Source organism: Emydura macquarii, unplaced genomic scaffold (genome assembly GCF_026122565.2).
Source record: "Emydura macquarii macquarii isolate MOO-44397 ecotype Brisbane River unplaced genomic scaffold, CSIRO-AGI_Emac_v2 contig_1119, whole genome shotgun sequence".
Lineage (NCBI taxonomy): Eukaryota > Metazoa > Chordata > Testudines > Chelidae > Emydura > Emydura macquarii.
The window spans coordinates 17,293,421-17,306,620 of NW_027131256.1; the positions used below are offsets into that span (position 1 = coordinate 17,293,421).

The 13,200-nt window shown below is 41.1% G+C and overlaps 1 protein-coding gene across 1 annotated transcript in view; it reads right to left on the bottom strand.

Moving 5' to 3' along the window:
• Positions 1-2,386: 2,386 nt before the first annotated feature.
• Positions 2,387-13,200, bottom strand: part of PROS1 (protein S) — a 41,462-nt gene continuing 30,648 nt past the window's right edge. Inside the window, exons 11-15 of the mRNA XM_067546254.1 lie at positions 11,686-11,853; positions 9,086-9,254; positions 7,985-8,133; positions 7,084-7,306; positions 2,387-3,018 (exon numbers count right to left, since the gene is read on the bottom strand). Coding sequence (XP_067402355.1) covers positions 2,876-3,018; positions 7,084-7,306; positions 7,985-8,133; positions 9,086-9,254; positions 11,686-11,853 — 852 coding nt within the window. The 3' untranslated portion in view covers positions 2,387-2,875. The remainder of the gene's footprint in view (positions 3,019-7,083; positions 7,307-7,984; positions 8,134-9,085; positions 9,255-11,685; positions 11,854-13,200) is intronic.

Here is a 13,200-nt window from a genome sequence, read left to right on the forward strand (position 1 = left end):
CTGAACCACGGCACCTCTAGGCTTGGCAGTTCATAGCCCCGGCACTGCTGAGCTTGCCACATGTTAGGAAGTCAAAAAATTTGCTTGATCCCCGGCACCTGTTTCATTACAAATTAAGCACTGATCTAATTGACTAATTAAGGCACTTATATTGACTCCTTAAGTGAAGAGGACAAGAAGTGTTTGTTAAGCCAGCTAAAAAAATTACGCATTACAGAGCATATCATTACACATGAGCATATCACAAAGGACGGGAAGTACCAGACACACAAGAAGCCACCAAAGATGACCGCACTGCATTCGAGAAGTTCATTAACAGAGTTGTGCAAAATTACAAGAAGAAACCAAGAAGGATGCTTCATGGTAGGCTTGAGTTACCGACTTTAATTTGTGTGATAAGATTTTAAACTAGGAGTTAAATCTAATAAAACGGTTGTGAAACATTTTTCAGTTTTTACTGTGGTGCCCTACAGCCCACCTTCGCTCTCACTCCCCTGTACATCCAAACTCCCCTCCCCACCCCACCCCACCTGACCTCATTTCAATTCCTGGAGAAAACGCAGATTATTAATCTGTCTGAGAGGAGACATGGCTTTGTGTTCCATGACTGCAGGATTTGGGCCTTTCCTATAAACAAACAACTCTAGCTGAAATACGGCTTTCAAATGCAGGTGTATCCCTCTCTCTGTAGGTTCCCAGAAGTGTAAGTGATGAAGATTTTATTCCCAGTTTTGAAGGATTGGCCTGAGGAGAGAACTAGTCTGACAGCTTTATGTATGAAGGAGCTGGTTGGGAGTGGTTAGGAAACCGTGGACTGTGAGATTCATCATGAATGAGGAAGTCTGTTTTTTTTTTTTTTTTTGCCAGTGAGGCTTATATGGTAAATTCCAATTTGGTGTCCTGTAACTCTGACTGATGCTGCTTCATCTGTGCAACTCATGCACGTAAAACTGCTGGCATTTGCTTTCTGAGAATAGCATGGCACTGAGTTAATTTAAGTCTGAGTGTGTGTGTCCCTCTTAGTGGAGCTCTGAATCGAATAAAGAAACAGCCAGCTTGAAGTCTGAAGTACAAGGTGCCAGCCACCTCCAGCCGCTCCCCTCTGCCCCCCCAACCAAGCTCTCCCAGCCCCGCTCACCCGCTGGCAGACAAGGCCGAGCCAGCTGCCTGCCCGTCTTCCTGTGTGCCTTTGGCTGTTGCTGCTGCAGCCACTTAGCAGTGTCATGGCAGAGTTGGACCGACAGTGGGGGGGAGGGAGGGGCATGATTCCCAGGACCAGAGGCGCCAGCCTGCTGTGGGTGGGGCACCGGCTGATGCCCGGCCGAGGCAAGTGAGGTGGGCTGGGCTGACTGACAGCTGAGAGAACTGGAAGGGGAAGCAGACCAAGTCCCTCCTGCTCCCAGTCCCAGCTCAGTGCCGAGCTGGCGCAGGGAAGGACTGGGACCACAGGGCAGCCGCAGAGCCACCTGGCGCGGCGCAGTGAGCTGAGCTGGGCTCCGCTGTCCTGCAGATGTCCAGCTGACTCAGGTATGCGCGGCGGGCCTGGTGGCCCCTCTGTTCTCCCCAGGAGGATTTGCCATTGCATCTGGAGCCTGCTGCTCCTCCCAGAGCCTTCCCCATCGCTCCCCACCGTCCCCCAGCCCAGCATTCCTGCCTTTCCTCCTCCTGCTCCTTGCCCCCATTTCCCCTTCCCATCCCTCCAGCCAGACAGCCCTAGTCCTGCTGCACAACATGACTGACTGATCCCTGCCTTGCCCCTGGGCACCCTCTCCCAGCAGGTGCTGGCTGGGGCTGTGAAGCATACGATTTGGGGCAGACGGGGTCACTAGCGAGTGCTGGGCTGTCACCTTGGCCAGGGAAAGCAGGGGCTGAGGTGTTTCATGCAAGCGAGTACATGCTTTTGTGACATTATTGTATTGTTTATGGTGATGTCAGTAAAACGTTTTCCATGTCAGTAAAAAAAAATCAACTTCAGATCTTCATGTCAGTACAAATTAAAATGCAAGGTTGGCAATCCTAATGTACAATGCTGGGATTCCTTGATGGAAAACATGGAAAGACTTAATGTTGATGCAGAATTTCCTAATCTAGTCTGTCCTAAGGAGTAATAGAATATCATTTTCTGTCATTTTGATACATTCTGCTGAAGTGAATAACATGAGTTGAAATGTGTCTATAAATGGAGGTTTCAAGTTGAAAAGTTGGTTTAGTATTGTATATGTATTACAAAGCCACTTCACTCATTTCTTTCTTTTTAAGAAAAGATGTGATATTTACTGAAAGTTTGGGTTTGGATGTTGCTCCCCAAAATAATGCTGTGATTCAGAAGTATAATGATGGGGGCCTTTAGACTTTTCTAAAAACACATTTTCCAAAATCTGCTAAGACATTTTCATACATTTTATTTTAGAAAGTTATATGAAAATAGTTTTCTTCAGATTCATACATGCTGGTAGCACTTGCAAACCAAACACCACACCGCATTTGGCTAATGCATCAGAACCAAGAGTGAAACTGATGACAGCCACACTTGCCTGATTTGACTCTCCAAGCTGAGTAAAATACAAAAAGGGAACCGCATCAATGGTGAAAAAAAGACTATTTCACCCCCCAAAAAAAATCTTTAAATGTAGTTTAAAGATATTATCACTGACATGGATAAAAACATATTTTTACAGGATTTCAATCTTCATCATGTCCTTCTATCTCTGAAAAAGTGGGGTTTATTTTATCTTCCCATACTACATTAAGAGGATAGAAACATTCCAGTTGAACATCCTTCCTGGAACATCTTGAGTAAAATGATACAGGTTTCATTATGATATGAGGCTAATTACACAAATTGTATCTGAAGAAAGAAAGCTAGTTTAAGAATTCATTCAGTCAGTGGGCATGAGTGTGATCTAATGTCATTCTGTTTAGAGACGGCTTCATCCAGATCCAGCTGTCTGCCGTTGATGTTCACCTCCATGCAGCCATTGTAAAAGGCCGTCAGTAGTGTAGCACCAATGGGAACATCTGCACAAAAATCACATTAAATTAAATTAGGCCAAGGCTTCCAATATCCTATGTGCTTTTCAGATTAGTCAATGATCCATGCAGTTTTAATAGGAAACAATTCACTTGACTTCATAGACTCTTCTTCCCCTTGTTTGAGTGTTTAAAATGAACTTCCCAAACTTGAGGAAGGTTAGGAATATTTGAAATATGCATTAGAACCTTTCTCTAATCCAAAAACCTAACAAAATGGAAGATTTCAAAATAATACATCCTTTATTGACCGGAGAGTGTTAATACCACATTTCCTGGCATCCCCAGTTTTCTTGCCCTGACCTAGCAACAGATGTTTATGGATTTAAAGTTCCCTGTTAGAGTAATCTCTTTCTATCTGGCCAAAAAGCTGCTCTGGATTCCAATCCACAGTTCAAAAACAGAGGACACATGGGAACTCTACAGACTTTAGTTTTAATTTTTTTTATTTTTTCCAGTGACTTCCCTGTGATGAAAGTCCCACTCTTTCCATTTTTAATCTATGCAGTGCTTAAACTAGGGCAAAGTCAGCCAATGATGGATGTACTGTCAGCAAACAATATATTTACTCACTTACAAATGCTCAACAGGCATTACTGTGAGGCATAGGGTACAACAGAGTGTTTGTGAGGTAGGTTGGATTTGATCCAAGATCTAGATCCTCAAAGATATTTAGGAACCTAACTCACACTTATTTCAATAGGAGTTAGGTATCTAAAATATCCTTGATCTGGATCTGAGCGCCTTTAGCAACTAGAATCAACTGGCCTAGAAGCTGATCTCAAGCATGTCATCTAACACCCCTGCACAATGTTATCCCTAAACAATCTACAGCTGATGATCACCCAGCCTTGCTCTGAAGTCTTCAGTGATTGTGATTCTCCCATTGCCTTTGCAAGTATGACACTGTAGTGGGGCAGGTGCCCCCCAACCAAGAAGAGGTTAATTGCTGTGATATCAATCAGCTGCAACCTGCTGCACCTGTGTGGCTTGTCAGACCTGGGGGAGGGCCCTTAAAAAAGGAAGAATTCAGCACTGTTGAGGTGACATTCTGAAACAAGCAGAGCTAATGCCTCTAGACTGGTTACTAACTATGTTACTAATTGATGAACAGTTTGAGACTGTGGCCTACCCAAGCCTTCTGAGGAAGGAGACGGGCTGGTCTGTTTTTTCTGTTGTAACCTTCAAGAATAAATCTTGGCCTTCTGCTATGCAGGAGAGTGGAAGCTGAGACTCCCTGTGGGGCCTGAAGGACTGTTTCCCATTCCCTTGCATGAGGATGAAGGCCCAATATTGTGAGGGATGTAGAAATATTTTCCTTTTGTTTGAACTACTTTATATGCTCTCCGGAAGAGAGTGGGCCTGCTAAAAAAGTACAGCCAAAAGGATGCACCCAATGCCCCAGAACCAAACCACAGGATTGCTGTTGCCCAGAGAACAATATCTGAGGTAAGTAAGGCACCCATCCTCACCGCAAAGGGATGACCTTGAGACGTACCCTTTGACAGATGTTTTGCCTGCTTGACCTTACTCTTCTATAAGCCGAGGTGCTTAGAGAGTCTACACGCCAAGTCCCAGTAGGACTAGTCCTCTCTATTCAGATTGCTCTGCTGCAAAGCACACTGGTATTACAGAACCCCACATGCCTCACTGAAAAAATGTAATTTACTGAATTATTTTAAAAAAATGAATCTCAGCATTATAGCTATTTTGGAGAAAAATGTAGCAAAGAGAGAGATTCCAATTAGAAAAGCCATAAGATATACATTTGCATTAAATACATGTAGAATTTATTGTTATCTACAGCTTATTTTGTTTGTGGCGGCACAAGGATACTTTAAGTGCCCTATTTTACTCCTCAGTAATCCCATCACCTTTTCAGGGTCACCTACAGGGGTTGCTATGGACAAGTTAACATTTTCTAACAGTTACCATGCAATAGTATCTGAAAACATCCTATGTCTATATTTTAGAAGAGGAAATTACTGTAGTAACAAAGAACATAGGGGGAAAGAAAGTATCTCAGAGACTTCTGTGTGGAAACTGTTGACAACAGCTGACTCTTTAATGATGATCACAGTACAAATTCTCCAAGTGTGAAGATACTTACCTTGTAAAACTGAGAAATTACTACTAAGTTATGTGGGATAGCAAGTATGTATGTTGGCTCATTAGCCAATAGGGATACTTGATTTAAACCAACATCTCATTTCTTATAGCTTTGTTTACACTGCAGTTAGCACTGTGCTTGTAATAGCTGTGTTTACTGTGTAGACAATGCCTTAGAATTCATAGCAATTGTGTTCACTTCATCAGTTATCTTTTAAAAAAAGGCTTTTAGCTGAAACTTGCTTGTTAAGAACTGTGTGGCTCAAGTAGTCTACTTCCTGATCTCTACTAATAAATAAACATTGGCTTTATCTCTTTGTTTAGATAGAGTGGACACAACTAAAACATTGATGCTTACCACTCAGAGTAACTAATGTTAGTGCAGTATTTGATGTATTCTCTAGTTTAAATATAGAGGATGGTAAAGATCATATTTGAACAGCACCCATCTAGTTTGCTACTGCTAAGTTAATTTTGGTTTTCAATCCATTGCATACATATTCAAAAGTTAAGACAGGACAAATACCCTACCCATATCATCTTGTAGCCTTCTTTTGTGCCTATATTCTATGATTAATTCCCACCCTCATCACCAGGATGTGCAATAAGACCAGTGGGGAACAGATGTCTTCCTCTTTGTTTACGTGCCAGGAGGTTGCAGAGGTGGCTGGCAATGCAGTCCTAAGGCTGCAGTAGCGCCTGAAATGCTAATGTGCTTCCTCCACAGCGATGGGGAGGGTGGAGAGGATGCAGCAGTTGATTCCCTGATCCCAGATGCCCATGTGCTGGCCCCACTTACCCCCTGTGCACTGCTTTGAAGGAACTCCATGCACAGCTAGTTTCCTTGCCGTGCAAGGAATATACACCTCTCCTTTCCTTCTGCCCAACAGTTGCCAACCCTCCAGAATTGTCTTGGAGTCTCCAAAAATTAAAGATTATATTATGTGATGAAACCTCCAGGAATACATCCAACCAAAATTAGCAACCCTATCTTCCACACCTTTCATGCAGCAGACTCACCCTGTTTCCACTGAAGCTACAGAGAAAAAGGCTAGATATGCCTCTTGGAGCACAGAAAATAGACACCAACTCAAAACTGCCCGTCAAACTTCTAGGTATCTCTTGGGAAGCTAATACTTTGTCTTTCTCTTTAGCCCATTTAGCCAGAGGATGTCAAAAACCTTTACCAGCAATAATTAAGCCTCAGAGGCACCCTATGATTTAGGTATCTGTCTCTCTCCCCCAAGTTAGCATATGATAATTTTCCAAATCCAAAGCTTCATCTTGTATAGTCCACACAGAAACCAATCTGTGCACGTGCTATAGTGTATATATAGCATGCCTGCTCAGATATGTTTTGTGCCGGTTGCACAAGATAGGAATTGTAGGACTGAAAATTCACTTACAATTTGTTTAAACACAACACTGAGCCTTTTAAACCCACTTAACTTTCAAATTACCCTGCTAACATGGAGTTTGTCAACCACCACCTGAAAGCATGATTGTTGTAACCACACTTTCCATTTCCTCCTCCTGTATTTCTCTCTCTTTTTTTAACTGGATGATTTTGACAATATCTAAAGCTGCTGCAGTTTCTTGACTCTGCCAGTTGATGGCACTTCAGGAGTACTCATTACTCTTAAAAAAGCAAACAAAACAAAAAGCCAAAAACCCTCCACAATACATTACATTTTCCCTGGGAATAGGTGCCCTAGGGTCACTTCTAAAAATAGGCCTTTGGAAAGAAGCTCTGCTGTTGCGCTGTTAATCTAGCTCATTAATGATACTACTGAAATATCAGGCTGCATCAAAAGCTTATACAGATTGACACAAAAAGAAAAGGATAAAAATAGGTGTTTTAAAAAAAACAAAAACCCACCACAACAACCCAAGATGCTGAGTAAAGCTAATTCATTCACATCAGTGAAAGGAAATAAAATTCACCTGGAATGCCACCTAAATAGGTAACAATAGGTCCCTTCATTGCTTGATCCAGGATGGATAGTTGCTGCTCTTGCTCAGAATTGGTGCTGTCTGTATGTGAATCAGCAGTCAGTTCAAGCAGCTCTTTGCTTACTCTGAGTCCTAGCTGTGTTCTTCTGGGGGTACACAACCTCTCTGACTCCAGTCGGGCAACAATGATGTTCTCAATAGTCACAATGACTTCCTAGGCAGCAGAATAAAAAACATTTCACGTACAACTTCCAGCACCTACTTTTTTTTATGCATTTTACATTTGTAAGGAGAAACTGGAGGAAACATTATGGCCAAAGTTTTTCAAAACAGATGCTTGAAATTGGGAAATCCACCGAAGTCAATAGAAGCTGCTGTGGGTGGTGGTCAGCACTTTTGAAAACCAAGCCACTTGTTTAGGTGCCTAAATTTTATATTCAGGAACCTCTCTTTAGGTATTCATGTTAAAAATCTTGATCTAAATCCTGGTCCCATGGAAGTTGATGGGAGTTTTGACATTGACTATAATGGGTTCAGGATTTCACCCCTATTATCTACTTTAGGCAGTTGATTTTTTTTGTTTTTGTTTTTAAAGTATGTATTGGCCTTCATATTATATAAGCACATACTGCCTTCTGTCATGCTACTTGCCACCACTTGGGAGATTCAAGGATAGCAAGACCTTTTTATATATTGACTTTTCTATGCAGTTCATCATGGTTTTATCTGAGCACCTTGTAAAAAATTAATTCAGCCTCACAAGCAGTAAGTAACTAGTATTAGTCCCATTTTACAGATGGAGAATGAAGACAGAGTTGAAGTCAAAAGAGCTATGCTGATTTACACCAGATGAGGATCTAGCCCAGAGTTACTATGATAATTGTAAGATGACCTGTGAGTTATGGGAGTTGGAGTCCACTAAGGACAAAGCAAGAGGCACTGTTTTGCCGGAGACCAAGGCAAACATCACACCGGTGCTTGTAGATGGGCGAACAGTCAACGTTATGTTTATTAGCCACTCTTCATCATTGCTAAGACTATCTGTGTTTTTAAAAAAAGAATGAAATTAATGAATCAGAAAAACATCATCTTAAAGCATCCAAATACTGTTAGGTTATTTACAAGCATTTTCCCCTATGATTTAATCTATATTCTCACTATGAAAAATATGGCTAAATCTGCAGTGAAAAGCTGAGTTTTATATTTCTATTTTTCCTCAAGGTTTCTCATATTAAACATATAGAAAGAGACATTTTAAACTTGGGTTTTTCCCTGACCTTTTGAGCTTCCTGAGATTCTTTTTTTATTTTTTTGTTATCCCTCTCACTGCCGCATACATAAGAGGACTGTTCATAAAGTTAAGCCAGAAAAAGCCTGACAGTTTGCTCATAAAACTTTGCTACTGAACAGAAGGCTGATAGTTCAAACACACATCTAAAATCACACACAGGAATAGTCCCATTGTTTCAATGGGAATTGTCACATGAGTGAAGTTACGCAAGTGCTAAAGTATTTGCAAGTACAGCGGCTAAATGGGATGCCCATATTTATGAATTGCTTTTTTCATAATTTCACACTAATTTCATGCTACTTAGTATCACAATCAGCACCCTAGCGTATCTTGCTCAAATATAATTTTATACGACTCTCTCTCATAGGGCTCAAATCACTCTCACTGAAATCAACAGCAAAACTCCCACTGATCAAATGGGAGCAGAATCAGACCCTTGAAAGATGGGAAGGACCCATTTGATCAAGTCCTCCCCTTTCAAGTGCAGGATATAATCCCTGACAGAGGTCTTCGCAGAAATTAAACTGTTAACGTGTTGGATTAGAACCTACGCTCATTACTCAAGCAAAACTTCCTCTGAAGTGAGTGGGAACCTTGCCAAGTCAAGGGTGCACGAGGGAAGCTCATACTCTTTTTGCCATTCATTAGTTCAATCATCAGTCCAGCATAAAGATGTGTTGGAGAAGGCCGAAAAATACTTACTATAGTTTATATGAAATTCTGCCACGCCAGTGCCTGGATAGTAGGACCCTTTCCCCACAGTTGTTAAACAGTGTTTGCTTTGTTTTTCTTGAATAACTTCTTTTATGCCTGAATTTCCTTGATTCATCAGGTTCCAGGCACGAATGCAGCCATCTAGTCGAGAGTTAATCTGCAGAAGAGTTACATACAGATTTGTGTGTTGCATGCAGATTTGCTCCAGAAACATTGCCAATCAATAGTGAATGAGTTACTTGACATGACAATTTATTTCTGGTGGACAGTCAGGCAGAATTATATCAATGCCATAGATTACAGCACTGATCTTCAGAGCTGTCTTGAAATCAAATGGTTTTTTGCAGTGTTGTAGCCATGTTGGTTCCAAGATATGAGAGAGAACAAGGTGGGTGAGGTAACATTTTTTATTGGACCAATTTCTGTTGGTGGGAGAGACAAGCTCTTGAGCTACAGAGAGCTCTTCTTCAGGTCTGGGAAAAGTACTCAGGCCTGGTCTACACTACAGAATTAAGTCGACATAAGGCAGCTTACATTGACCTAACTCTCTCAGTGTATACACTAAAATGCAGCTCCCACCGATGTAACTAAGCCAGTACACCAATTTAACTCCACCTCCACAAGAGATGTAGAGCTTAGGTCGATGTAGTTAGGTTGACACGGTGTCAGTGGGGACACTGTGTTGCTTACATAGACTGTTGCTGGCTTTCAGAAGCTGTTCCACAATGCCCCACACCGACAGTTAAATCAGTGCATGCGTTCCTGGTGAGGACACGCCCCACCAATACAAGGAGCATAGTGTGGACATGCAAAAGCGATTTAATTACTGTGCTGCCTGTACATCCACATGACTTAGGTCAACTTAATTTTGTAGTGCAGACTTGCCCTCACAGTGTCACAGCTAAATAAAAGGTGGAACAGAGTGTATAGCATAAGTAGTTAACACATATTTTAAGAGACCATTCAAGGTAAAATAGTCAGTTTACATCTCTCCAGTCATGAGACATAAAATGGGGAGGTGGGGGTGGCTAGTGGGGTTATAGATTGTTTTAATAAGCCCGCAATCCAGTGCCTTTATTAAGATCATGATTTATATTGTCTAGCAAAGTTACAAATTTAAGCTCCCAGGCTCATCTTTTGGAGGTGTGTAGGTTTCCTTTGGGGATGAGGACTAAGAGGTCAGAGATGAAGTGATCATTTTGTGATAAGTGTTTGTCCATGGGTAATATGGTATTTCTGTCTTTTATCATTGGGGGCATTTAGTGCACTGGATGACGTACACCGCATTGTGATAGGCATGTTGTAGGACCCATGGATTTTGAAAGGTGTGTTGGATGGGGAGGTACTGATCATTGTAGCAGAGAAGATAGGTCTGCAGGTTTTGTATCTATTGTTGTGGCAGGTATCATATGTTGATCCCATAAAAGATATTACCTCACTGATATTTTATCACCCTCTCACTTTGCCTTTCTTTGAAATCAAATGACATGTATAGTAGCTCAGGCTTCAGTCAGCATAGCTGAGCCAATAAGCTTTCCCCATTTGGTACCACTGGCAAGCAAAGAATAGACAGCTTCAAAATTTAAGTTGAAACACACTGTAGCTAAGCTTTCTTCTTCTGTTCAGCCATGTCTGATGAGCTATAGTTAGGGGGCAATGGCTATTGATATTGTTTGTTTGCTGAAAGTTTGACCCATCAGCTCAAACAACTTTTCTAGAACTATTTCACATTGGTTAAGAGAATATTTGAGACACAATTAAGCATTTTTTGAGGAGCTTTACCCTTTTGCCTCCCTTTCACACTGCAAGCAAAAATTGATTTTAAAAAATTGCAATATTGCAAGCATTTTTTTTTTTTTTTGTTAGTGGACTGTTGGCTTGTTTTCAAATGTAAATTATTTTCTAGTGCGCATGCAAGGTGCTGGGTAGAAATTCTGTAGACATATGAAGAACAGATACTGTATGGGCAATGGAGGGGAAAGAAAAAGCTCAGTCTCCATAGCCCCTTCACTTCTTGCCTCCAGATTGCCAGTTGTTGTGATCATTACTGGGTCTGAGGGAAGAGGTTGCTGCAGGGACTAGAACTGCTGAGAAGGGAAGGTCAGGGGACTCATGCTCCATGTGCAAAGTGTGTAGGGCAGGGCAAAAATGAAGGATCCTTGTGCTCCCTTCACTTTTTTTCCCCACACCCACACAATGCTAGAGCACAATCTGGCACTAAGAAAGGGAACATTTGTACAATATGCTCCCAAGATAAATACTGGTGGTCTTATTCCATGGGAGTCTTAAAACAAGATTAGAAAATGTACTCAGGCATAATCCTGCACTGGACCCTAGAAAATGGATTCGATTACCTGAGACAGCTTTAATTGCTGTGATTCTATAATTCAAACCTAAAAATGGATAGACTGCAAAGCTTCATGGGTACTCATTTTCAAATTAAAATGGTCACCAATAGCATTTTCTTTTTCTACACACACAGTTCCCTGTATTTTGTCTTCCCAGTGACATACAGGTAACCACAATATAAGGAGAAACAAACAAACAAAGCAGCGGACTTTTGTAATCAGCAGGCATTTTTAAGTTACCGGTTTAATAAGAATGTTGTTGACTTCGCGAGGTAATCCTGCAATGTACACCTTTGTTTCCAGAAAACCATTTGATGGTTTGAACAAATGTCTAGGGCTGTTAATATTCATCACTGCTTCTTTTGCTATTTTTACACTGATACTGTGTTCTAATTCTTCCACTGAGACCTAGGATTAAAAATAATACATAACAATATATATATATAGCACTATATATGTTGAACATACATATGTTGAGCCTTGTGTTAAGGTTGCCTAATATGTCCTATTATAAAAAACAAAACAAAAAAACCGCAGAAACCTGCCTCTTTTTTTAATAATTCTAATGTGTTCATGATTTTGAAACTGGGTAGAAGGATAATATTTGAAATGTGAAGGTGTTTCTCGCTTTCTACATGAAAACCTATGTTTGGTTGAATGATAAGCTATTGAAAAACACAATTTTTCAGTTTGCATTATATTTAGTAGCACTTGCGAGGAGTTTGCTTCTAAAATTGTTCAACATTCCATCAATACTGAGCATACTCTTCTGGATCTCATTCAGCCTGCCACAAAGAACTGAACCTCCTGATGGGACATAGATAAAATGGATTCATCTGCTCCTGTTGGCCTTTTGGCCTAAGGAAAGGTGCACTGGATTGGAGACCAGGGAACAATGAATTCTAGATTCACTTTTTTTTTACTAAGTGAATGCTGTGCAATACACAACCCTTCTAAATAAGCAAATCCTCCAACCCCACTGAAAGGTTACATATGCTGGAAACAGAGCCCAGATCTGTAATATGTCAGAACTATATCTTATCCATTTAGGATACATCTACACAGCAGCTGGCAGGGTACTTTCCAGCACGGGTAGATGTATGTTCAGCTCTGTTTGAGCTAGCATGCTAAGGGTATGTCTATACTGACAGCGGCAAAGTCGCCGCCGTCAGATCGATCTTTCTGGATCGATTTGAGCGGTCAGTGTAGATCTGCTCAATCGATCAGGAAGCCGACATAGTAAAACCACCTCCTCAAGTGGCGCATAGCAGTGAAGACACCACGCAGAAGGGAAGCACAGCAGTCGACGGAAGTTACGCAAGCTACTCTGCGTAGCTTGCGTAACTCCTGTCGACTGCTGCTGAATCGCCAGGTAAGTGTAGACCAGGCCAAAAAATAGCAGTATGGCTACAGCAGCACAGGTGGCAGCTCGAGGCAGCTGCCCAAGTACAATCCTACCCAACGTGGTGCTTTAAAAGGGCCAATTTCACAAAGATGAAAAATTTGTGAGTCAAATAACCTGGAAGGATGAACTGAATTAGAAAAATGTGAAAGATAATTGTTTAAGAAGACTTTACTAGATGCACAAAAAGTCACAATGAAGAAAGAAGGCCGTATGGGTTAAAAAACAAACCTAGCTTAGGACATATAGGCAGCTATAAATTTTTAAAAAAAAATAATATATAACAAATGGAAAAGGGGAAGTTGATAGTAATGAATATAAATCAGAAGTTAGGAATTGTAAGAAATTGATAG